This window comes from Eulemur rufifrons, chromosome 17 (genome assembly GCF_041146395.1).
Source record: "Eulemur rufifrons isolate Redbay chromosome 17, OSU_ERuf_1, whole genome shotgun sequence".
NCBI lineage: Eukaryota > Metazoa > Chordata > Mammalia > Primates > Lemuridae > Eulemur > Eulemur rufifrons.
The window spans coordinates 49,089,416-49,113,753 of record NC_090999.1 but is presented as its reverse complement, the minus strand read 5'-3'; the positions used below and the strand labels follow the sequence as shown (position 1 = coordinate 49,113,753).

At 37.5% G+C, this 24,338-nt stretch overlaps 1 protein-coding gene across 1 annotated transcript; it reads right to left on the bottom strand.

The window, feature by feature from the left end:
• Nucleotides 1-903: 903 nt before the first annotated feature.
• Nucleotides 904-23,963, bottom strand: HMGCR (3-hydroxy-3-methylglutaryl-CoA reductase). The gene is made up of 20 exons (XM_069491974.1): nt 23,905-23,963; nt 18,165-18,352; nt 17,579-17,690; nt 17,202-17,289; nt 15,783-15,867; nt 14,790-14,895; nt 12,439-12,545; nt 12,211-12,327; nt 11,622-11,782; nt 11,253-11,500; nt 10,960-11,138; nt 8,916-9,110; nt 8,425-8,583; nt 8,123-8,280; nt 7,053-7,158; nt 4,380-4,550; nt 3,909-4,049; nt 3,667-3,825; nt 3,061-3,215; nt 904-2,913 (listed from the first exon to the last, which is right to left on the bottom strand). Exons 2-20 carry the CDS (start codon nt 18,327-18,329, stop codon nt 2,859-2,861), a joined length of 2,667 nt encoding a protein of 888 aa, XP_069348075.1. The 5' UTR covers nt 18,330-18,352; nt 23,905-23,963; the 3' UTR covers nt 904-2,858.
• Between the last annotated feature and the right edge of the window lie 375 nt (nt 23,964-24,338).

Below are 24,338 nucleotides of genomic sequence, written 5' to 3'. Positions count from 1 at the left end.
AGCATAGTTTGAGAAATGCTCACCTTGAAAAAAAAAAATCTTCACGATGAATTTAATGCTCTAACTTCCCCCTCCTGTACACAGGAGATTCATATTTGATGTGTTTTGCTGTCCTGGGGTCCTCCTGTCTGAGCTCAGACCCTTCAATGTGAGACGCTCCCTTTGGGTTTAATCCTCTATCTTCTCCTAAGATGAGTAAACATCCTGTCCTGTCACATGCATCTTACTGCTCAGCAAATTACCCAAGCAGAAAGCAAGTTTGAAAATCCTTCCCTGTCTTTTGTCTGCCTGCTCCATTCTGGAGGGGGCTGACCATCACCGCCCACTTCAGGAGAAAAATTCAAACTGATTCTCTACCTGGGCCTTGGTTCTTAGAGGCTCGTACATACCTTTTCACCTTTAACCACAGCAAAAATATAGTCAATAATTTCACATAAATGAAAGTCAGCTCTTCTGAAGAGGCTACCCTTAGCTACACTAAGCTGTACAAATTTCCCTCTCCAATTCAGCTGACACAGTTTAAATGCACATTTGCAATGGCCATTTGGTTTTGGCTCCCCAATCTTTTCTCCTTCTTCCCCTTAACTAGCCTTCCCACTCCGTATACAAAAGTCTGGTTGAGATTATAAATCTGAACTAATCAAACCCTGTAAATACAAGAAAGATCATTTTAATGCACATACAACACTGGCCTGCCATCAATGTCATAGAGTTGGACAATATAATGGAGAATAAATGGTCATGTGACTCCTGGCATGAATTATAGATTACCACTCCAGCCAGATTTTACAAGCTTTCAGGCCTCAGGCCTAGGGTTAATCAGGACAAAAAAGGTTACTGCTTACACTTATTAACTTCCTTCTCATAATTTACTGGAACTAGAAAAAGGTACTCTATAACAAAATGTATACAATTTAGTAATTGTACAAAACATTAATTTAGCAAGATGATATTCGTTACAGTCACCAAAATGAACACGCAACATATTTTTCACTGCCACTTCCATGAAAGCTCAGATAAATAAGTCACTGGCTGAAGAGTTACAACAAAAGCAATTTAAGCTTTACGTACAACAGAAAAGGTTTATCTTCTATAATAACACTGCAGACACAATCACTAAGAGGCTCTCCATGCTGCCACAGCTTGACTGGAATGTTTTTCAGAGTCCATCTTCTACATGAGACATCAGATTTCCAAGACCGACACTTGAAGCATTAGATGTAATACAAAATAGGGAGTTCTTTATTATTTATATAAAACTTGTACATTAAAAAAAATTAAGATTCAACAACTGTGCTGACCCCTGAGGAAGCTAAGAGCTTTTATGGGTCCATTAAAGAGCCCTGTGTGAATACTTCAGTCACCAACCTCCTGGCCACAGGAACAAGGCACGCAGCTCCAGGGCCATTCACGTGGCTCCTTCATCGGCTCTGCAAGCTGACTTTCCCTTTCATTAGGCTTGGCAAGCAAGCCGGGGTTTCCTGGACAACATTAAAGAACCCTACCTTCTCTGGCCCAAGCTAGAGTGTTTTATCAGTATACAAGTTGATTTTTCTTTATTTCCTGAACACTTTCAGTAAACTCCTAGCATAAGAAGCTTTATTACAATATATACAGATTTGATACAGTTGTTTACAAAAAAAACTATCTCAATTTTTCAGCTAAATAAATTAAAACGTCTTTTAAGAAACTAAAGTTGGCTTGGAGAAATGGTGTTTTTCTTTCCAAACTGTGTTTCAACACTGAGTTCTGAGAGAGGTCACAGACTTGCTTGTATTTGAGAGTCACCCTCATCTAAGCAACATTAAGAGCTCTGCTATCTTTAGTAACAAGCACAAAACTCTCTGTTTCTTAAAGTCTAATGCTGAAAAACATGTCATAGACAATCTAGACAAACGTTTCTATTTAGACAAGAGGCCTCTCTGAACAAACACCTTGCAAAGACAAATGCAGTGATTTGCTTTTTTTTGAGACAGGGGCTAGAGGGCAGTAGCGCGATCATAGCTCACTGCAACCTCAACTCCTGGGCTCAAGTGATCCTTCTGCCTCAGTCTCCCGAGTAGCTGGGACTACAGGTGAGTGCACCATGCCCAGCTAATTTTTCTATTTTTCTGTAGAGACGGGGTCTCATTCTTGCTCAGGCTGGTCTCGAACTCCTGGGCTCAAGTGATCCTCCCACCTTGGCCTCCTAAAGTGCTAGGATTACAGGCCTGAGCAACCATGACTGGCCATGATTGGCTTTCTTGATAGAAAACTATTTAGCACGTCTTAGCACATTATTCCATAGTTTGGGAATAATTCCTCCCTTGAAGAAAGCAGGTCCCTTTCTGAAGAATAATGTTGGTTACCCCCCAAAATCGAAATAAACCAGCACCAAATGAAGTATTAATTTACAAAAAATAGGCCCAGCTCTTATTTCTTAAAGTTCTACAACCCAGACTTAATAAATTAACTATAAAATCAGGGTTTTGTCAGCTACACTATAATTTAAAAATCCACGTTCAAATGGCAGGGGATGCGGGGGGAGTACAGTCTCATACTGATCACCATCAACTTCATCAAAAGAAAATACTTTTTCCAGCTTGTATTTGCTTTCAGAAGTGAGCTATAGATTACCATCCATGTTGAAATCTTTCCAAAGAGCATCACACATAAAGTACTAAACCATTGTCAAATCAGAGGAATCTAAATGGAAAAACCTCAAACCTCTCTGAAAGAGCCCCAAACCAAGCAGTCATCACACTGATCACATCTATTCATCCTCAACAAGACACCGCATTGAGCTTTTTAATTCATGGAATTTATGTTAGTCCTTTAGAACCCAATGCCCATGTTTCAGTTCAGAACTGTCAAGCTATTCAAACCGTCTTCTTGGCGCAAGTTCCTTGGAGGTCTTGTAAATTTATCTTTGACCTATGGCAGAAAAAGACAAAATAGCAATATACAAACTATCAGGAATATAGAATTTTAATCTGGGACGACTGTATCTGAATAAGTTTTTATATTATATATTTTTTTCAAGTATAGGGAAAATATGTTAAATATATCTTTAAATCATACCTGTTGTGAATCATGTGACTTTTGACTAGATGTCCTGCTGCCAGTGCTGCCATCAGTGACAGCTCTCCAGCCATTACTGTGCCACACACAATTCGGGCAAGCTGCCGGGCATTTTCCCCAGGATTGTCTTTGCATGCTCCTTGAACTCCCAGCATCTGCAGCCAGAGAGGGACACAGCAAGATTCACCCTTAAAGTCACAAGCAATAATTAATTACTAAATCAACTAAAATCAGAGCAACTACAATGGCATCAGACTAGTACTAGACTCCATTGGAAGTACTAAAATGTCCAAGAGTTGACAGCGACGACTGACAAGGCATACACTATAGCTAACACAACAAGCACAGCCTGACCGGCAGTGTCTTTACTCAGAGGAGATGAACATTCATTTGCTGTCTTAATATACTTTCTTAATGTATTAAGCATAATGCCTGAACATGCTTATCTGGACACACTGGATTAGGTTGGTGGAAAACAAAAGAGCATAAAGACCAGCTAAAATACAGAGGTGAAGGATATGTGGTGTCAGGTAGAGAGAGAGAGAGAATCCCACAGAGTCAGAACCAGGCTCAAGGTCACTGGACTCCATGCTGGATGCGTCATACCTGCAAACAGGCCTGCTGAGGTAGTAGGTTGGTCCCACCACCCACAGTTCCTATTTCTATAGATGGCATGGTGCAACTGATATACAAATCTTCATTTGTGGGACCACTTGCTTCCATTAAAGTAATACAGTTTGAACTACCAACATTCTGTGCTGCATCCTAAAAAAAAAGAAAAGAAAAAATATATACTATACTTCCTTCACTTAGAACAACATAAGAGAAGTGGAGGCTAAAGTGCTCACCTGTCCACAGGCAATGTAGATAGCAGTGACAATGTTTGCCGCATGCGCGTTGTAGCCTCCGATGCTCCCGGCCATGGCAGAGCCCACCAGATTCTTATTAATGTTTACCTCAATCATAGCTTCTGTAGTAGTCTTTAATACCTGGAAAACAGAGTTGTGTATATTTTACCTCTTCTCCCAGAAGATTCAGGGGAATGTTACTCAGATCTATCATTCGGTAACTCCAGACAACGAGGGAGTTTAGATGTGGTTCTGTTTAAGCCCTGTCCTCAGTAAAAAGACTATCAGTAAAGTTTGTTCTTGTGAATGCCACACAGACAGACGGGCAAGGTACAATAACAGTCATCTTCATTGGAAAACATAACCCCTCATATTTGACTTTATTTAGAACGTTAATACTGCTTTCCCCATTTTTTTAATTCAATTAGAATTACAAAATAAAAAAGATAAAGTACTTATCAGATCACTCACTTCTCTGACAACCTTGGCTGGAATGACAGCTTCACAAACAACAGACTTTCCTCTTCCTTCGATCCAGTTTATAGCAGCAGGTTTCTTGTCAGTACAATAGTTACCACTAACGGCTAGAATCTGCATTTCGGGGAAATACTCATGAAGTTTTGAAAGCGCTTTCTCTGTACCCTATTAAAACAACCGCCAAAAAAGAAAACAACACACACATTAAAATGCATGAAGTATTCATCCTTATAGATCAGAGGGGTTTATTTGTATCTACTATATATTTCTAAGTACAATAACTATCTTGAAAGAAACTGAGCCCAAAAGTAACAGCTGTTTTATTAACCATCACAATGACTAATTTCTTAGTCGGGTATACATTCCTAATGTGCTTCCTTCTAGGTATGAAAACCAAGTTCTTTGTGATCATTATTGAACAGGATGTACATAAAACTATAAAAATAAGGATCAAAAAGAGAGAATGTTAAAAATACTCAACAAGAATATAAGAAATACTTACATTCATATGTCACTGGGGAGTGACTAACTCAACCCACAATCAACATGTAATAAATTCTCCTAGTTACTAAATTGTTACCTAAAAGCCCAAGTTACAAAGTCCAAAAAGAGAAGTAGGTCATTAAAGTTAATCCTGTTAGTGGAAAGTCATTGGCTTTACATTATATAAAATATAAATAAGGCCGGGCGCGGTGGCTCACGCCTGTAATCCTAGCACTCTGGGAGGCCGAGGTGGGCGGATCGTTTGAGCTCAGGAGTTCGAGACCAGCCTGAGCAAGAGCGAGACCCCACCTCTACTAAACATAGAAAGAAATTATATGGACAGCTAAAAATATATATAGAAAAAATTAGCCGGGCATGGTGGCGCATGCCTGTAGTCCCAGCTACTCGGGAGGCTGAGGCGGTAGGATCGCTTGAGCTCAGGAGTTTGAGGTTGCTGTGAGCTAGGCTGACGCCACGGCACTCACTCTAGCCTGGGCAACAGAGTGAGACTCTGTCTCAAAAAAAAAAAAAAAAATATATATATATATAAATAAGCCTTCCAATGACTTCCAATTAAATGAAATTAATTCAATTAACAACTCACACCTCAATAACCCAAAACATATTTATTGTCAATTAAAAAATTGCTTTAACTGTGGTAAAATACACATAATAAAATTTACCATCTTAACTATTCTTATGTGTACAGTGGTAAGTGCATTCACATTGCTAAGCAATTAATCTCCAGAACTCTTTCATCTAACAAAACTAAAACTCTATACTCATTAAATTAATAACTCCCCATTCCCCAGTCCCTTCAACCCCTGATATCCACCATTCTCCTTTCTGTCTTTATGAATTTGACTACTCTAAGTACCTCATGCAAGTAGAATCATATAGTATTTGTCATTTTGTGACTGGTTTATTTCACTTAGCATAATGTCCTCAAGGTTCATCCATGTTGTACCATGTGTCCGAATTTCTTTCCTTTTTAAAGCTGAATAACGTTCCATTATACACACACACACACACACACACACACACACACACACATCTTATTTGTTGTCCACTCATCTGTCGATGGACACTTAAGGTTGCTTCTACCTCTTGGCTATTATGAAAAATGCTGCTATGAACATGAGTGCACAAATATCTCTTTGAGACCCTGCTTTCAATTCTTTTGGGTTTATACCCAGAAGCCAAATTGCTGGATCATACGGTAACTCTATTTTTTAAGTTGTTGAGGAACTACCTTACTGTTTATTGGCAATTTTTAATGCTTATAGAGCTGCTCCTTGAGTTATAATAGGTTCATTAAGCTGTAACCTTGTCATAAGTCAAAAATATCATAAGTCAAAAATGTGTTTATTTATTAATATTTATTTTATTAGAGTCAGGGTCTCACTATATTGCTTATGCTGGCTAGAACTCCTAGGCCCAAATGATCCTCTTACCTCAGCCTCCCAAGTAGCTGGGACTATAGGTGCACACAACCACACTGACAAAAACGCATTTAATACCCTGATAAGCCCATGATAAAGTAAGAAAATTGTAAATCGGGGACCATCTGTACATTACTCATTAACCTCTTTCTTCCCAGATCGTCCTTACAAACACACAAAATAAACCACAAAATAAACTTTGCAGCCTGACTTGTTGACTTTAACATTTTACATTTGTTTGTGGTAAATAGCAGAATAAAATGTAAACCATACATAAACTTCTTAGGAAATAATTAAAATAAGTAGACTATACACATGAACTATATTTGGCTTCTTAAAGACACATCTTGAGGTTTCTGGAAAAGGTCAGCTTCAAAATTTACTTGGCAAAGTTTTGAAGTGTTAACTTCAAGATTCTTTCTAGCCCTTCTAAATAAAGTCAAAATATGTATAATGCCAAATCTAAATTAAATATGTCAAATATAAACAACACCGATCAACAAGTGCCTGATTTATATAATATGAGTTACATCAATCAGTATGCACCTTTCAATAAAAATATTTTTTAATCAATTAACTCTGAGTGTGTGACATATGTAAAGAGTACATAGCTAAAAATAGATGGCTTAAACAGTAAGTCTGCTCCCCACCCTGCCTCCCTGCCACCCAGTTCCTCTCTCCTGGGACAACCATTCTTACAAGTCTGTGTCTATCCCTTCAGATACAGGCTATCCCCACTCACCTTTGAAATCATGTTCATCCCCATTGCATCCCCGGACCTGGACTGGAAACGGATATAAAGGTTGCGTCCAGCTATACTCATATGAAGTTTCTGTAGACGTGCAAATCTATAAACAAAAGATGCAAAGATTTTATTTTATTCTTTTTAGGCAGATTGAGGTTATCTTAAAATGCAATTTCATGTATAAGAGAAACCTCATGGAGATTACTCATTTTCTTTTTTAAAATAACAATGTATTAGGGATATTATTTCAACTCTGTTTCATTCTTAGATTCTGTAAGAGGAAGGGGCTGTGGGCAATTATTTCCCAATAAACTTAAAAAGTTCACATAAAAACAAACATAATACCTTGAATTCTATTGGTGTCATCATTTGTATTAATTATGATTCTTTGTAAATTTAACTTTCTGCATTCAAAGTAAATCTACTATGCTAACACCTCTATCCTGAGTAGAAAATCTTCTTTTCTAAGACAACTCTCCCCCAGGGCAAAGTAACAGTCTAATCAAATTTGTTAGGTCACACCTTTTTTTTACTAATTTACCTCTATGGAGGTATTAATTTGAATCAATATTTATTTTCCCCCTCTACCAAGCATTTATATTACTCATTTTGAATGAATAGATTTAAAGTTGATATTTTGCCATGTTATCTTTTTTTTTTTTTTTTTTTTTTTGAGACAGCGTCTCACTCTGATGCCCAGGCTAGAGTGCCGTGGTGTCGGCCTAGCTCACAGCAACCTCAAACTCCTGGGCTTAAGCAATCCTTCTGCCTCAGCCTCCCGAGTAGCTGGGACTACAGGCATGCGCCACCATGCCTGGCTAATTTTTTCTATTTTTTTAGTAGAGACGGAGTCTCGCTCTTGCTCTTGCTCAGGCTGGTCTCGAACTCCCGAGCTCAAACGATCCACCCGTCTCGGCCTCCCAGAGTGCTAGTATTACAGGCGTGAGCCACCATGCCTGGCCTGCCATGTTATCTTAAGCAGATAATATGTTAACAATTAAGTTTACCAATCCCAGAAAATGGTACTGGTTCTGAAATAAACATAAACACACATACAAACCACTCACCTACTGGTGCTGTCAAATGCCTCCTTTATCATTGTGAACCCTTCAGGGGTTTCAAGCCAGGCCTTCACTTCTGCAGAGTCACAAGCCCGAGGAAAACGCACTACGGGGCCACGAGTCATACCATCGGCAAGGACTCGGCTGCTGGCACCTCCACCAAGCTATGCAGAATGTTACAGAAACACGTTAACCCCGAAAACACTTCTGCTTGACCCAGATGGTATCTTTGATTATTCCCAAATCTCTTCTTGTTGCCTTGCCTAGGGTATATTTTGAAACAGGCAAATAAATAAATGCCAACTTACACCGATTGCTCTGCAGCCTCTGTTAGTGCTGGCCACAAGACAACCTTCTGTTGTTGCCATTGGAACTTGAAATTCTTTTCCATCCAAGCACAGAGGTCCTGCCACTCCAACAGGGATGGGCATATATCCGATAACATTCTCACAACAAGCTCCCATCACCTAAAATGTAAAGTCAGACACCAACTGAAAATCTATATTGTAAACACACAGCAACTCATCTCAGCTCTTGCCATTAATAACTGTCTACAAACTAAATCCTTTAGTATGTATACTTTTCAATCAAATTTTTAATTTGCTATTGAAAAGTCTTTAAAAATACAAGAAAAACATTTGAATTTCTATTACCTACATCATAAGCAGAATATAAAATTACAGTAAAATGATTAAAAAGAGAAAATATTTTATATAAAGAATTAAGCCAGGACAAAAAAAAAAAAAAAAAAGACTAAAAAGCTACAAAGCATAGCTATCTAATCAAGAAAATAACATACCAGGGAGTAATTATAATCCCTATAAGGTAGGTACTGGAGAGAAGAAGGTTCTGAAAGCTTTTCGGAAAGTAACTGTCGGCGAATAGATACACCTCGTTCATGGGTTTCCATCAGGGTTTCCAATTTGTAAGCTGGGATATGCTTAGCATTGATTAACTGGATGATCTCAGCATCACTAAGAAATTTTGCACCTTTCTAAAATGAAAAAGAAACGAAAGGAAGGTAAAAGAAGAAAGATGGCAGAAGACTTGAAGGGCTGTACTTCATATTATTTATAAGAAATAGGCCGGGCGCGGTGGCTCACGCCTGTAATCCTAGCACTCTGGGAGGCCGAGGCGGGTGGATTGCTCAAGGTCAGGAGTTCGAGACCAGCCTGAGCAAGAGCGAGACCCCGTCTCTACTAAAAATAGAAAGAAATTATATGGACAACTAAAATATATATATATACAAAAAATTAGCCGGGCATGGTGGCGCATGCCTGTAGTCCCAGCTACTCGGGAGGCTGAGGCAGTAGGATCGCTTAAGCCCAGGAGTTTGAGGTTGCTGTGAGCTAGACTGATGCCACGGCACTCACTCTAGCCCGGGCAACAAAGCGAGACTCTGTCTCAAAAAAAAAAAAAAAAAAAAAAAAAAAGAAATAAACCATTTAATACAAACAATACTAAATTAAAATAATATAAATCTTTTTAATAAAATCACTATATTTTAATACAAATATACCCCTGCAAAATCAACAATTCATTTAATATAAAAAATGCCAAGTAAAAATAATACAAATACCATATCACTGTAGATTTTATAATACAAAGACAGACTTGCATTAATACACAGTAAAAAGAAAAATAAATGGGATTCTGCAAGGTGTCCAAGTGTGTGTTAGATGTAACAGCTACTATTTGAACTCTAGTAAATTTTTATAAACTTTTAAATTTTTTAAACAAGTAATGTATTCATATGGTTAAAAAACTAAAGAATATAAACAGGAAAAGTCTTTCTATAAAAAGTCTTCCTCCTAACCCTATCTGCCATCTGCCTAGTTTTTTGCTACCTATACTCAAATAGGTAAACAGGTAACCACTGTATTACTTTATTGTGTATCCTTCCAGAGATTTTTTTTTACGCATGAGTATACACACTCCTGGAGCCCAGGAGTTCAAGGCTGCAGTGAGCTATGATTGCACCACTGCACTCCAGCCTGGGTGACAGAGGGAGACCCTGTCTCAAAACAAAACAAAACAAAAAAAAAAAAATTAAAAACTTGGAAAATAAATAAATTAATCAAAATGTATGATTAAAGAATACAGATGAAACATATAGCATTTTACTGAACCAAAATAATTTTCATGTTGAGTGCAGATAAATTCTATTGATAACATATCAATAGACTACTTTTATCTTTAAAGTTGGAAGTTCCAAACTTCAGATATTCTTAAGAACTCCTAAGCTCAAGCGATGCTCCTGCCTCAGCCTCCCGAGTAGCTGGAACTACAGGCACATACCACCACACCGGGCTAATTTTTCTATTTTTTGTAGAGCCACGGTCTTCCTCTTGCTCAGGCTGGTCTCAAACTCCTGGCCTCAAGCGATCCTCCCACCTCAGCCTCCCAGAGTGCTAGGATTACATAAGTGCCATCACTCCTGGCCCCTCTTTTCTGTCTTTTAAGTTCACCTGTGTCAAATCCTTTTTAGGCCTCAATACACATAGAAGAATGCAGTAGTTGCTCATCTCTGTGATAATCAGTAATAAACCAGAAAAGTTTTGGCTCTGGAATCAGAAAATCTTGGACCCTGCTCTCAGCTTTACTATTTCCTAGATGTATTACTTTGACAAATGAAACTCCTTGGAGCCTTAGCTTTCTCATCTGAAAAATGGAGATTAATTCTGTCAAGGTTGTGGAGAATAAATAAAGAAGATGGCATCTGTAAACCATGTAACACAGTACCTAGAACTTAGTAGCAGTCACCAGATATTAGTTTTTCCTTCCTTTAAAAAGCTTCTTTTTAAAGAAAAATCCCAAGTTTGAGTTTATATTATGGTCCTCACCTCTGGATTCCCAAGTATCTGTATACATTCATCATTAGGCCGAGGTTCCTTGGGAAGTTCAAGTTCAGGTTCCTGTGTTGCCAGTTCTGATGAAGTATTGAGTGAGGCGGAGTCACCAACCACAAAGGTAGCTCTGTTTGAGGTGTCAGTTTCAGCCACTAAGGGTTTTATAACCTCCACTGTTCAAGAGATTAAAAGAAATCTTACAACACTGTACATCATTTTTAAAATGGACTCAACTTTTTAACAAATCCGCAATGGAAGAATTGAGAGTGAAAAGAATGAGAAATTACCTTTTTTTCCTTGGTTTACCCCTGTCTCTTCCTCCACTGAATGGAATTTCTGGTTCTTTGTGACCAGTACAGGTTCGCGTCTACAACAATTGTCTGGGACTTTCTTTTGGGTCACTACAGGAGATGTGATAGGGTTTTTTAATGAGAGTGTAGATTCTGTCTCTGCTTGTTCGAAAAAAATGTACTTGACAGCCAGAAGGAGAGCTAAACTTAGGGTAATAACCTGTTCAATGTCCATGCTGATCATTCTAAATAAAAGAAAGCAAATTAAAATGTTATCATTAGGAAATACAAAAGGCACAATCTCAAATTACAATAGCATAGAGTGCTATGATTAATATGCAACAAAGTAGATTTCAGTTAACTTACTTAGAGAGATAGAATTGCCAGAGGGAAACACTTGGTTCAATTCTCTTGGACACATTTTCATCCAGTCCTAAAGAAACTTTAGAATTTTCTGCTGTACTGTTTTGAGGAGAAGGATCAGCTATCCAGCGACTGTGAGCATGAACAAGAACCAAGCCCAGAGACTGCAAAAAAATTTTTCAAAATTATGTATCCTCTGCATATCAATGGAAGTTAAATTTCTCAACCCCAGCAACTGGACAACCAAAAACTATCTCCCATGGCTTCCCTTTCCATGAAAAGAAAGCCCCAAGCTTGCTAGGTGACTAATTACGTGACCCCACTGAACTACTGAAAACATCCCAAAGAAAAGGTTTTCAAAGAGAGATAAAGTGGAGGAACGTGAAAAATCTGTTTAGGGGAGAGAGACTAATAAAGATCAGAAGCCTCAAAGAAATGAAGAACAAGTTAAGAAAAAAAGGAAGAAGAGGGTGGAATATCACTGACAGAACCAAAACTTATAGAAAGTAAACAGAGAGGGCAAAAAAAAATTTTCAAAAAGAATGAGATTGGGACTGAGGATACTGAAGGGAAAAGAAAACTATGTCATTACCATAATCATCTTGACCCTCTGAGTTACAGGATTTGGTTTATTTTCTTCTTCTTCTAAAACTCGGGCAAAATGGCTTAGCTGCCAAATTGGACGACCTTCGCGGCTTTCCCGAGAAAGCTACAGAGTAAGTCAACGTTACATTAGAAGATATTGATTATGTTTAAGTGAACTGATGTAAAAAAGAAACATTACTCTTCTACTAATGTCATATGTAAGAACTGCTCTTACCTCTAATACCAAGGATACACAAGCTGGGAAGAAAGTCATGAACACGAAGTAGTTGGCAAGAACTGACATGCAGCCAAAGCAGCACATAATTTCAAGCTGACGCACCCCTGGTTAGAGAAAAATTAAATATATGACTAGTAAAGTATGTGTATTTTGATGTTGCATATCTCACAAGGACTCTTCCTATAGGTAGACAAGTACATGAAAATATTAGTACATTATTAAGCTCTTTGCCATTGATTGGAAATACAATTAGCAACTCAGAGGTGATGCCAACCCTTAAAGAATGGCAGGAATAACTACAAAACGCTAAGTCCTCAAGGGCAAAGAGTTTGTCTTCTCCCATATCCTCAATATTACAATGCCAGCCAGAGTGGTAGTATTTAATATACAACTGATAAACAAATGTGTTCCCAATCCCTTTTTATCAAACGGTAGAACCTTGATTTGAGACAAGGAGATACAGGACAGGCTTCTGTAATGGAGCAAAACCCTCCAGTTATGTTAATACTATTGATCCAATCCCACCTGTTACCACAAAAGCAATTCACCTGGGAATCAAGGACTTTTTATAAAAGTAGAATATACTGTCAGTTATGCCATGTCTGATATAGGATAATAAATATTTGTGTGCCACCAAACTCGAATTTCAATACAACCTCTATCGTACCCACTGAAGCTCTTATAATTTTGGTTATTTCATTGATCTGTTTGAAAAATGATATAATACAAAATGACAGACAACTCAAGATTAAAAATTAACAAACATTCCACTATAAAATGTTTAAGGTATCATTTGATAATCTCAAATAGAAGGTAAGAGAATTATAGAGTCCGGAAAAGACCTCAAATTACTAAGTCCTATTCCCTTACTTTACAAAATAAAAATTATTCCCTTTTCCTATAAAAACTAACTAGAATAACTAATATCAAAAACTCAAAGTTATATTTTATTTTCTAAATTTTAAGAGATAATTTGAATAATAGAACAAAAGCATATACTGGATATTTTTTAATTCCACTCCAATTACTGTCAAATGTGGAAATTCAAGAGACTATAAAATTATAATAACAAAAGCATTATGAAACAATCTACATTTTAAATAGTAGCTAAATATAATCTTTTCAAACTTGATACCATTGAAACCATACTTTATCGATGCTCTCACAACTTGACTATCTACTATTTCTCTCTGTAGAACAGTAACTCATTTTGTTGCCATAGGCTTTCCTGACATTCTTCCTTACTCTGTCCCAAAGTAAGTCTTTCTGTACAGAGACAGCATCAATTCATATACTTCCAAGAAGCTAAGAATTTTTCTCTTTGTATTGGCTTTTTGAAAGAGTTACTTCCTAGTTACTATGCGTTAAATCTGTCTTTTTCTACCCTAAGCCAAATCCCTAATTATACCATTTCTGTATAGATGTAAATATCTCTCCTTATTGGCTTTTCCAACTACAAATCTAATCACTTCCTTTGCCCCTTTCTCTGACCAAACCATGACAAAACTCATCACTCTACTGCTTTCTACATCAGTTTCATGGCCCAACTACTTATTTTTGATTAATCTTCTCATACACTCTTTTGCTTGAATAAAAATCACATAAGTATGTTTTCACCTCATCAACATTTTTCTTGAATGTAGTGGTGGTTAAAAGACTATGTCACTGTCAAAACTCACAAAATTGAAAAGACAGAAATGTAGTCTGGTACAGGCCAGACATGGTGGCTCATGCCTATAATCCAGAACTTTTGGGAGGCCAAGGCAGGAGGACTGCTTGAGGTCAGGAGTTTGAGACCAGACTGAGAAACATAGCAAGACCCTGTCTCTACAAAAAATACAAAAGTTAGGCGGGCACAGTAGCACGTGCCTATAGTCCCAGGTACTCGGGAGGCTGAGGCAGGAGGATCACTTGAGCCCAGGAATTTGAAGTTGCAGAGAGTTACGATGACACCACTGCACTCTAGCCTGGGCAACAGAGTGAGACTCTGTCTCAAAATAAATAAATAAATAAAACACAAAGAACCAAGTCACCAATTTGGTCTAGGCAACAGCAGGAGCTGGAAGATGCTTTCCAGACTAGCCTTGGAATATAATGTTGGTTAAAAACCAAACAAACAAGCAAAGTGGAAAACAGAAAGAGAAGATGACAGCAGTGAAAAATAAATCAGTAACTTTCTACTAAGTTTTCACCAAAGCAAACAGATACAAGGTCAGTATACTCACACACTAAAATAATTTCAAAATTTTAAGTCAAAATTTAAGAATAAGCAATGCAAAATCCAAGATGTTCTTTTTCCTTTTTATAGACACACTTATTTTTAAAATATATTAAAATTGCTTACAAACCTGACATGGTACCAACTCCAATCACAAGACATTCAACAAGAGCATCAAGGGTGAACGTGGGACCTAAAATTGCCATTCCACGGGCAATATTTTCCCTTACTTCATCCTAGAACACAGACCAAACATATCAATGAGGGTAAGGTACAAAATAACTTTTAAAAACGTTAGTGCATCCTAGGGCTTATACTAAAATCTAATTTAGTATTCAAAGAATAAACTATGCAATATGACAAGACAGGTGTTCAAGATACAAAGTATAGTAATAATATAGAAGATTAAAAAAAAGAACACATATAGTGCTCTGCTTCCTTTTCCACTGAAAGAGCTATTTCTTGGGAATATTCCTTTGAGGTGGTGTACTAACCCTGTCATTTAAATCCCATATAATTAAATCCTACAACATTTTATATTTTGCCTACCATTGATAGAAGCTTAGTTGCAAATTTTTTATGAGATCATATTAGAATTATAAAACCTAACTCATTTCCTTGTCAACATGTTCAAATAATCATAAACATTCATCAAATACATAATCAGGGTAGAACTACACGCTAATTTATACACAAAATGACAAAGGAACATCAAGATGAAACTTAAGATGGGAAATAATGCTAGGGTTAATTCAAGGGATTTGAAAATATATCTACCCTGGGGCTCTCTACTATTAGATCCTGTCCTCTCTGATGTGTTTCAAAAAGTAGATACTCTTATTTATCCAAGTCATATTACCATAATTTCTGAAAGCCTTCAAAAAAGAAAATGGGGACAATTCCAAATTCCAGTAGCTATGGTATTATAATTGAGTTGCTGGATATACGGACTATTCCTGGGGCACTTATAAAGACCAGTCTTTGGACTTAAGAATTAAAATAAACATTTTGTACAATTCCTGAATCTTGGACTATGAAGAAACTCTATTAATCCTTCCTAGTAATGTGAACAAACTGAAAAAAGGAATATTATTCACATTCCTGTCTTATAAATAATACTTACCTGTGAGTTAGAACTGAGGGCAAACTTTGCTAATGCACTTGCTCTGGAAAGGTCAATCAAAAGTAGGAAAAAGGGCAAAGCTTCACTGGAAAAAAACAAGATGATCAAGCACATTTAACAGGAAAAAATATGATTTAAAAAATCCTTTTTAAAATAAAACTTATTCTGAGATTACTGCCTATAAATAAAAAAAAATAACTAAATAAAACAAAACTTATTCCCCCATACATTGTATGATCCCGTATTACGTGTACCTTTCTATAGAACAAAATGTATACTCTGTAATTCTTTGACACTCTCAAAGCTAAACATAATAGTTGCTCAAAATATTCGTTAAAAATATTTTTAATGTTAAAATATAAATATATGTACACTCAAACATCTTTTGATAATTTTGTAGAAAATATCATCTTTAGTAAAAAAATGTCTCCTTTTTTTTTTTTTTTTTGAGACAGAGTCTCACTCTGTTGCCCGGGCTAGAGTGAGTGCCGTGGCGTCAGCCTAGCTCACAGCAACCTCAAACTCCTGGGCTTAAGCGATCCTCCTGCCTCAGCCTCCGAGTAGCTGGGACTACAGGCATGAGCCACCATGCCCGGCTAATTTTTTTGTATATATATATTTTAGTTGTCCATATAATTTCTTTCTATTTTTAGTAGAGACGGGGTCTCACTCTTGCTCAGGCTGGTCTCGAACTCCTGACCTCGAGCGATCCACCCGCCTCGGCCTCCCAGAGTGCTAGGATTACAGGCGTGAGCCACCGTGCCTGCCCTAAAAATGTCTCCTTGAATTAAGATGGAGAAAAAAGTGGAATATATTTTAAAATATTTTCATTAATCACTACTTGTGGAGAGTGAAACTAAACAAATTTTTGGGAGGGTAAGTTGGCAGTAATACCATAAAAGAGCTCTAAAAACACAAAGCTCTAAAAAACCAAATCCACTGTCCTCCTCCTGGGAATGTATCCTAAGGAAATGATTACGAATATGAACAAAAATTTAGCTACAAAGATATTCATGGCAGTGTTGTTATTAATGGAGAAAATTAAATAACCTAACAATCCAACATTAGAGGATTAATAAACTACAAAATATTCAGACAGAAGAATACATAAAGCCATTATAAACAATTCAGCTTAACATTAGAGACATGGAAAGATGTTGATAAACTATTATTAGGCATAAAGAAATTATAAAAAAGTATATATAGTATGATCTCAGAAATTTTCTTTAAGTATAAAAAAAGTGGGAAGAGGATATATACCAAAATGTTATTAAAATTAGCTAATAGTAAGATTACATGAAAACTTTTCCCTTATTTTCTAAACTTCTGAAAATTTGTATATTACCTTTATAGCATATGGAAGAAAAGTTCTTAAAAATTTATTTTGAAAGAAAGCATATTTAGGTTTTAGATACTTACTTTAAGCCTGTCAATTCTTTGTCTAAGAAGTGAATGACAACTGTACTGAATACAAAGCTTGAGAAAATTGTGAAGAGGCCAGCAATACCTAAAATGACAAAATTCAATACTGAAATAGTTATCCTTTATTATACAAATAATGACACTTAGTCTCATATAATATTCTGTGATAAAAAATGTAATTTTTTCCTCCAGATTTTTAAGTCTCAAATATCAGAATGTCTAATTATAAATAAGAAAGGAAAGTATTAAATGCATGCAGTGCACTTTCAGCAATACACATATTTGCAAACAGATGATTTGAACAAATAGGTTTATTGCTACAGCAAATCAAAATCCGATGGCACAGAAACAAGTTAAATATATAAAAGTATTACCCAAAATATATTTTGATCCAAGTTGACGTAAATTCTGGAACTGGAAGTAAATATACAGGATTGCTATGCATCGTGTTATTGTCAAAATTATAATGTCACTGCTCAAAACATCCTAGAGGGAGATAGAAAACAAAACTCCAATATCTTTGAATTTTAAAATAAGCAAACAAAAATAGAATTTTTATTTTGTATGTCATGAGTTTATACATTGTCATGAGAATATAAATGTGCACATAATATAAATATCAAACATACGAAATCAAAAATTAAATCCGATTTTTAAACAAGCCACTGTAAGCCAAAATATCATCACAATCATTTTTGACTGGTAGTCACTTAATAAAACATCTTTTTCAATTATACTCATTTGTGTAGAAAAGGCAAAAGAAAAGCATTTCCAGTACATTTACATATCATACATGTAAAGCAAAATTTAAGGTAAGTTCATGAATAAAGATTTTACTCATAACTTTTAAAAATTATATGGTCTCTAAAAGGACCATATAAGGTATCTTTAGGTGACATATAATATACATTATATAAAAATGTAATGTACTTTAGTCAATATCACATTAATTTCACTAACCTCTTCAAACTTTGGACACTCATAATTCCAACCACAGATCTTATCATTACCAGTAAACATGTTCATGGACATCATACAGATGGTCAGTGTCACTGTTCCCACTATGACTTCCCAGGGATGGGAGGCCACAAAGAGGCCATGCATTCGGAAAAGTCTTGACAACATTGTAGTTACAGAATTCTTGGATCCTGGAAAGAATATCAAGGATGAAAACTCAGTATATGACTCATTGTATTTTTAGGAAAAGATTTTATGGAAAAAGGTGCTGTAAACCCTGCTTTATATGCACAGTTTCCTGTACATATGACTGTTTGATAGTGTTCCTTAAAATTCTGGGAAATAATTATAAAATTAAATTAAGAGAACTCTGTTACTACTTCTTTATTCAAACACAAATCCTTATTATTAACTGGCAATCAATGTAAAAGCAGCCATTTCTTTAAAACTGCATGAATTCAAGCATTTTAGATATAAACCAAATAAATATCTCAGCTCTTGCTATTATCTAAGCCAAGTAGGAGAGCAATAAAGCCAAAAACAAAGGTCAGAAACAGCTATTCACATTTTTTAATTACCCAGATATAAAACGCATATAAGTACCCTCCTCATCACCCACATTCTGATTACACAAAAGGTAAATACCAAAGAGTCTACTTTTTTTTTTTTTTGAGACAGAGTCTTACTCTGTCACCCCAGCTAGAGTGCAGTGTCATCATCACAGCTCACTATAACCTCAAACTCCTGGGCTCAAACGATCCTCCTGTCTCAGCCTCCTGAGTAGCTCAGACTACAGGCACACCCCACCGCACCCAGCTGATTTTTTTCTATTTCTGCTAAAAATAGGTTCTCACTCTTGCTCAGGCTGGTCTCAAACTCCTCACCTCAAGCAATCCTCCTGCCTTGGCCTCCCAGAGTGCTAGGATTACAGACATGAGCCATCGTCCCAGGCCAGAATCTACTTATTGAGTGTTCTCCTATAAATCATGTTAGTTTCTAAGTCCCATTAGGGCAGGGACTTGCTATATTTTTTCATTCCATTAAACATATGGCATAATGTCACTAGCAAAATGATGTTTAATAAACCTTCCTCATGCTGCTGACATCAGAGAAAAAGTCCCTTCTGATAGATGTTTCTACATTAATGAAAAGGGGTAAGAGTTTTGCTGTGGTAGTTGCTTTTCTTCTAGCACAATCATCAACAATAGAGATAGGAGACTCAGGGAAAAGCATTACATGTAAAAAGCTCCCAAACTTTTACAGCCAATCAAAAGTTAGAATAGTAGTAGAAAAAAAGGATGGCTGGCTGAACTATATGTCTATAGCATTCAAAGAATTCCTAACAATATATAGAAGATTTTGATTTGGTGACTACCATGACTAAATTTCCTATTTGCTAGTTAAATAATCATAATAATTTTGATATTCTATTTTTCAAAAAAATCTTATATGACCTCTGTCCTCCTCTGTAAGGGAACTTGCATGCCTTACTTTTTATACTAAAATTAATGTCTATGATAAAGCATATTAGTAACCCATAAAAATCAATTAAAATTAAGATGTAAAGAGTAAGCTCACTGATTGCCACTTTAGTGAGAATTCAAATGAATCCCACATTTAGTAATAACTAAGAAAAGTGACTGATCTATTGAAGACAGAAAATAAAAAGGCAACCAATTAAGTAAAACAAAAGATTAAACTATCTAAAAAATTAAAGAAAAAATGAATAGCTTTTAGGAACCAAAGCAACTACCAAGTGCCATCTCTCACTGCATCACTCCACATTCTCTACATTTCGACCACACCAGGACACTAACTTCATAACTGGTTTTCAAACTGTTGGTCACAACCCTTCACTGGATGGATCAGGTCATAAAGTCAATTTTGTGGGTAAAAACAAACTTTTTAAAATAAAATAAAACAGAAAATAATATAAAAAGTAGCTGTTGAGTAAGATGTAGTATGAGTAGGTATTATTCTTGAAACTTCATGCTACATGAAACTATACATATATAAGTGTGTGTTCTGGCTTCCAACATAACATGTATCTCTTACTACAGGTCACAATTTTAAAAAGGCTGGCAGTCACTAAGGGATATAAATGTGGCATGAATCTGCCTGTGTTTATTCATGCTTTTCCAACCATCCATCCTGAGTATTATTCATCATTTTACCCTCTAGCACCTTGCACTCACGTATAGCATTGCTCAACAAAATCCAGCTTAATTAAAAACAAATTCTTAAACTATAGCAGCATGCATTTTATTGACACATTTTGAAACAGACCTAGAGAGGACTTTTCTTTTTAAGGCACCTAGGTATGGATATAACTCATGCCCTCCAGTTTAAGGCCAAATGCAGAGCATTCAGGGAACCTGTTAATAGGGGATGTGGAGGAGAAACATTTGATATACAGCTTGAGTAACCCTTATCTGCAATGCTTGGGACCAGAAGTGTTTCAGATTTGGGACTTTTTTTTTCTTTTAAAATATTTGAATTATATTTACTGGTTCAGTATCCCTAATCCAAGAATCCAAAATGCAAAATGCTCCAATGAGCATTTCCTTTGAGCATCATATCAGTGCTCAAAGTTTCAGATTTTGGAGCATTCTGGAGTGAACATTTTCGGATTAGGAATATTCAACCGTACTATACAAGAAAATGAACAAAATACTTTCTATTAAATTAGCAAGGACTTGGACCTAAAGTATTGGAAAGCTTTAATCATAACTTAGATTTGAACCCTACTCAATTACAACCAAAAGCCTCAGTATGAGGCTAGATTGTCATGATGGTATTCTATCCCATAACTTATTTCTTACATTTAAAACAAAATTCTACCAACTGGTCTAAAAGATCAACTGGCATCAACATTCCTGAAAGTACATTAACTACATGTTTCAAAACTTGGTCAAAATTATTTCTAATCCCCACTCCCACCCCAAACCCTTCAACTTAGATTATTCCCTATTATGTCAATAATATTCAACACTATTAAGAAGTTAATTCATTCCTTCTCTAATTTTATAAGGAAATAGAAATTAAGAATTATAAGAAATGTAAAGAAAAAAGTTAATTCAGTAGAATAAAAATCTAAGCTACAACCAGGAAGGAACCCCAATTTGTTCACTAATTGTTTTAGCATGATTAATCCATAATTATACATTAGACATGTTTTTCTCTCAAAAGATTTCACGGTGGTGGTGTCAATTAGGAGACATTTTTTTCCTACATGTAAAGTCATCTTTGCAACATTCAGGAAAAAAATTACACATGATCCCATCAGCCACCCCCAAACACACAACCACACCTATTTGGAAATGCTCACGCCTGTAATCCTGGCACTCTGAGAGGCCAAGGCTGGAGGATCACTTGAGCTCAGGAGTTGACAAACCTGAGCAAGAGTGAGACCCCAACTCTATTAAAATAGAAAAATTAGCCTGCTCAGGCCTGCAGTCCCATCTATTTGGGAGGCTGAGGCAGGAGGATGCTTGAGCCCAGGAGTTGGAGGTTGCAGTGAGCTATAATGATGCCACTGCACTCTACAAAGAGCAACAAAGCAGAGACTCTTGTCTCAACCAAAAAAAAAAAAAAAAAGGAAACAGATATACAAACCAAGCAATCTTATGAGGGTGTGTCAAAAATAACCATAATTATAAACAATCTCATTTCGCATGAGCACCCTCCCCGCTGCCATGATTATGCAAAGCATTTACATGCCATAGAATCCATTCTTCCACCTTCATCAGCAGTTGCCAAGTGTTACTAGCAGGCTACAGGATAGCTCTTGCAAATTCGATTGACAGTATTTATGCCATGCTGCAATAAAAATAAATTTTACTTAAAGAAAACAGGGTAAATAGGCAACGTACGCCTTGCTTATTCAGACTGAAAGTTTGCCACAAACATTTCACAGATTCTTTAAAAGAATGGATAATTTAAATTCATTAGAATTCTTAAACTCTAATCCAATCTGCTACTCAAACGACCTACCATGGCAAAGAAAAGGATGCTTTGGCACCCTACTGTGATTATTTCCTCCCACTTAGCACTCTTCCTGTGTTACACATTCTAGTATTTGATCATATGCACTGCTCTGAAATTAATTAATGTGTACATTTTATTTCTTTGAAGTCAAGAACCATGTCTTAAACTGCAATCATTTTTAATCTCAACAGTATCTAGCATTCTGCTACTCAACCCAGTATTCTAAGGGAAAAAAAATCTTGCATGGGAATTAGGAATCCTGGATTCTATATCCAATTCTACTACATGCTACCTGTTTGTAAGTCTCATCTCCTCTCTTCATTCACTCATAACGCTAGAGCTCTAAAAGTCTTTGACAGAGACAAGTCTTAAGTGGAACCATATGAAACTGCTATTTTTGTAGGTAAAAAACAGTCTGATTTTAAATATTGGCAATTTCATATAGGCCAACTTAAATTGATATTGATTCCATAAAGTGGCCATCCATAGTGTAGAAACTAGAGCATAAGAGAATAAAGACTGTGTGCATGCACACACACTCACCCACTTCATCTTGAAATAGTTAGGCTACATGCCAGTTTTCATGTTAATGCTGTAACCTATGCAGTTTTTTTAAACTTCAAGTTACTAATTCTCATTTGTCCTTATTGCCAAGTTAGTTTAACACAGTTCTGGAAAGACACTACAAAAAAGCAGGCCTGCAAAATCCAGTTTATTCCCAAAGTACACTTCAGGCTTTTGCTAGATTATATCTAAATCATAAAATGTCTTTCATTGCATGGAGAGGAAAAGAAATTCATAAGTAAACAAACAAAAAAATACATTCTCTACCTTGTGAGACGCTGAAATCATGCACAATTACTATGGCCCAGAAACAAATGTTTCCTATGACTTTGCAAGACCAAGACCCTCAAATCTTGAAATATTTCAAATGACCATTACTTCCTCCTACCGCAGAAATTAATTGTTCTATATGTGAACCTCCAAGGAACGTTTTTCCTAACCCAAACTAAAGGACATCAACACCAAGGTGACTACTCTCCTTACAAAAAAAGAAAGATCCTTTGAGTCCTTGTGCAAATCTCCACATTGGGCTCCGCATCCCCTCAACCCGTTCTTATGGAATTAACTGGACACATTTTCACCGATCCGCGGTTCTTTCATTGCTCTAAGTTAGTCAGCAGCATTTAGAGACCTTTCCCGTCACTGTAAAAAAAGGTGCTGACGAACAGCAGCGCCTGGGTGTGGACGCCTGGACCTCACAGACACTTCTCCCGGCCGCTCCCTAGCTCCCCAGCATTTCTCGAATCAAGGGGCCTCCGAGGGCACCCTGCTGGACACCCTTTTCGCCCCCATAATCGTGACTGCGCAGCCAGCACTGCCTACTTCGAACAGGGCCAGCCAGCAAGGCACGACCCGCGGGTCCACCGATGGTGACCACAGTAACCAAGATGACGGACCACTGCCCGCCACTCAGGTCCAAGCCTGGTCCCCGGGATTCCCCGGCGGCGCGGTGCCGCCAATCGGCCTCCCAGGCCTCAAGGACGTTTCCTCCCAGTCCCCGTGGGACTCGGCCGCCACACCGGCAAAGCGCAACTGCAGCCCCCGCCAGGTCCACAGGAGCTGGCGGCAGCCACTACCCAAGGGCGGGCAAAGCTCGAGAACTGCCCCCAGCACGGCCCAAATCCCATTCCCACCCACCGCCAGCCCACTCCCTGCTGCCCTGTACCCACTCCGAGGCCACCGCCCGCCTCACCTCCGGATCTCACTAGAGGCCACCCAACCTGAGCGCCGACTCTCTGCCTGTCTCCAGTCAACGGAGACACGGCGCGGAAGGAACCCTCGCCTTACGCACGCTCGGAGCTAGGCGAGCCTGAGACCAATAAGAGAGGATCGTCCGATCGCCCAGCCAATCATCTGGGAGCAGCTCGGCCTGACGGCGCTACGTCACGAACGGTCGCCTTAACAACCGCCCACAGCTCTCACTCAGGCAGAGAACCCGCACCGCACCATCTCTCACCATGGTTTGGCCAGCCAATAGATAGTCGAGTCCCAGCACTAGGGCCTGCCGATTGGTCCAAGAGCCGTGAGGGCGCAAGCCTGGAAGCAGTCTAGGCGAAGCCGATAGGGGACCTGGCGGGTGGAGTGTCCCACAGTCCCAGGACCTGACCTGCGGTCGTCCTGGCTGTG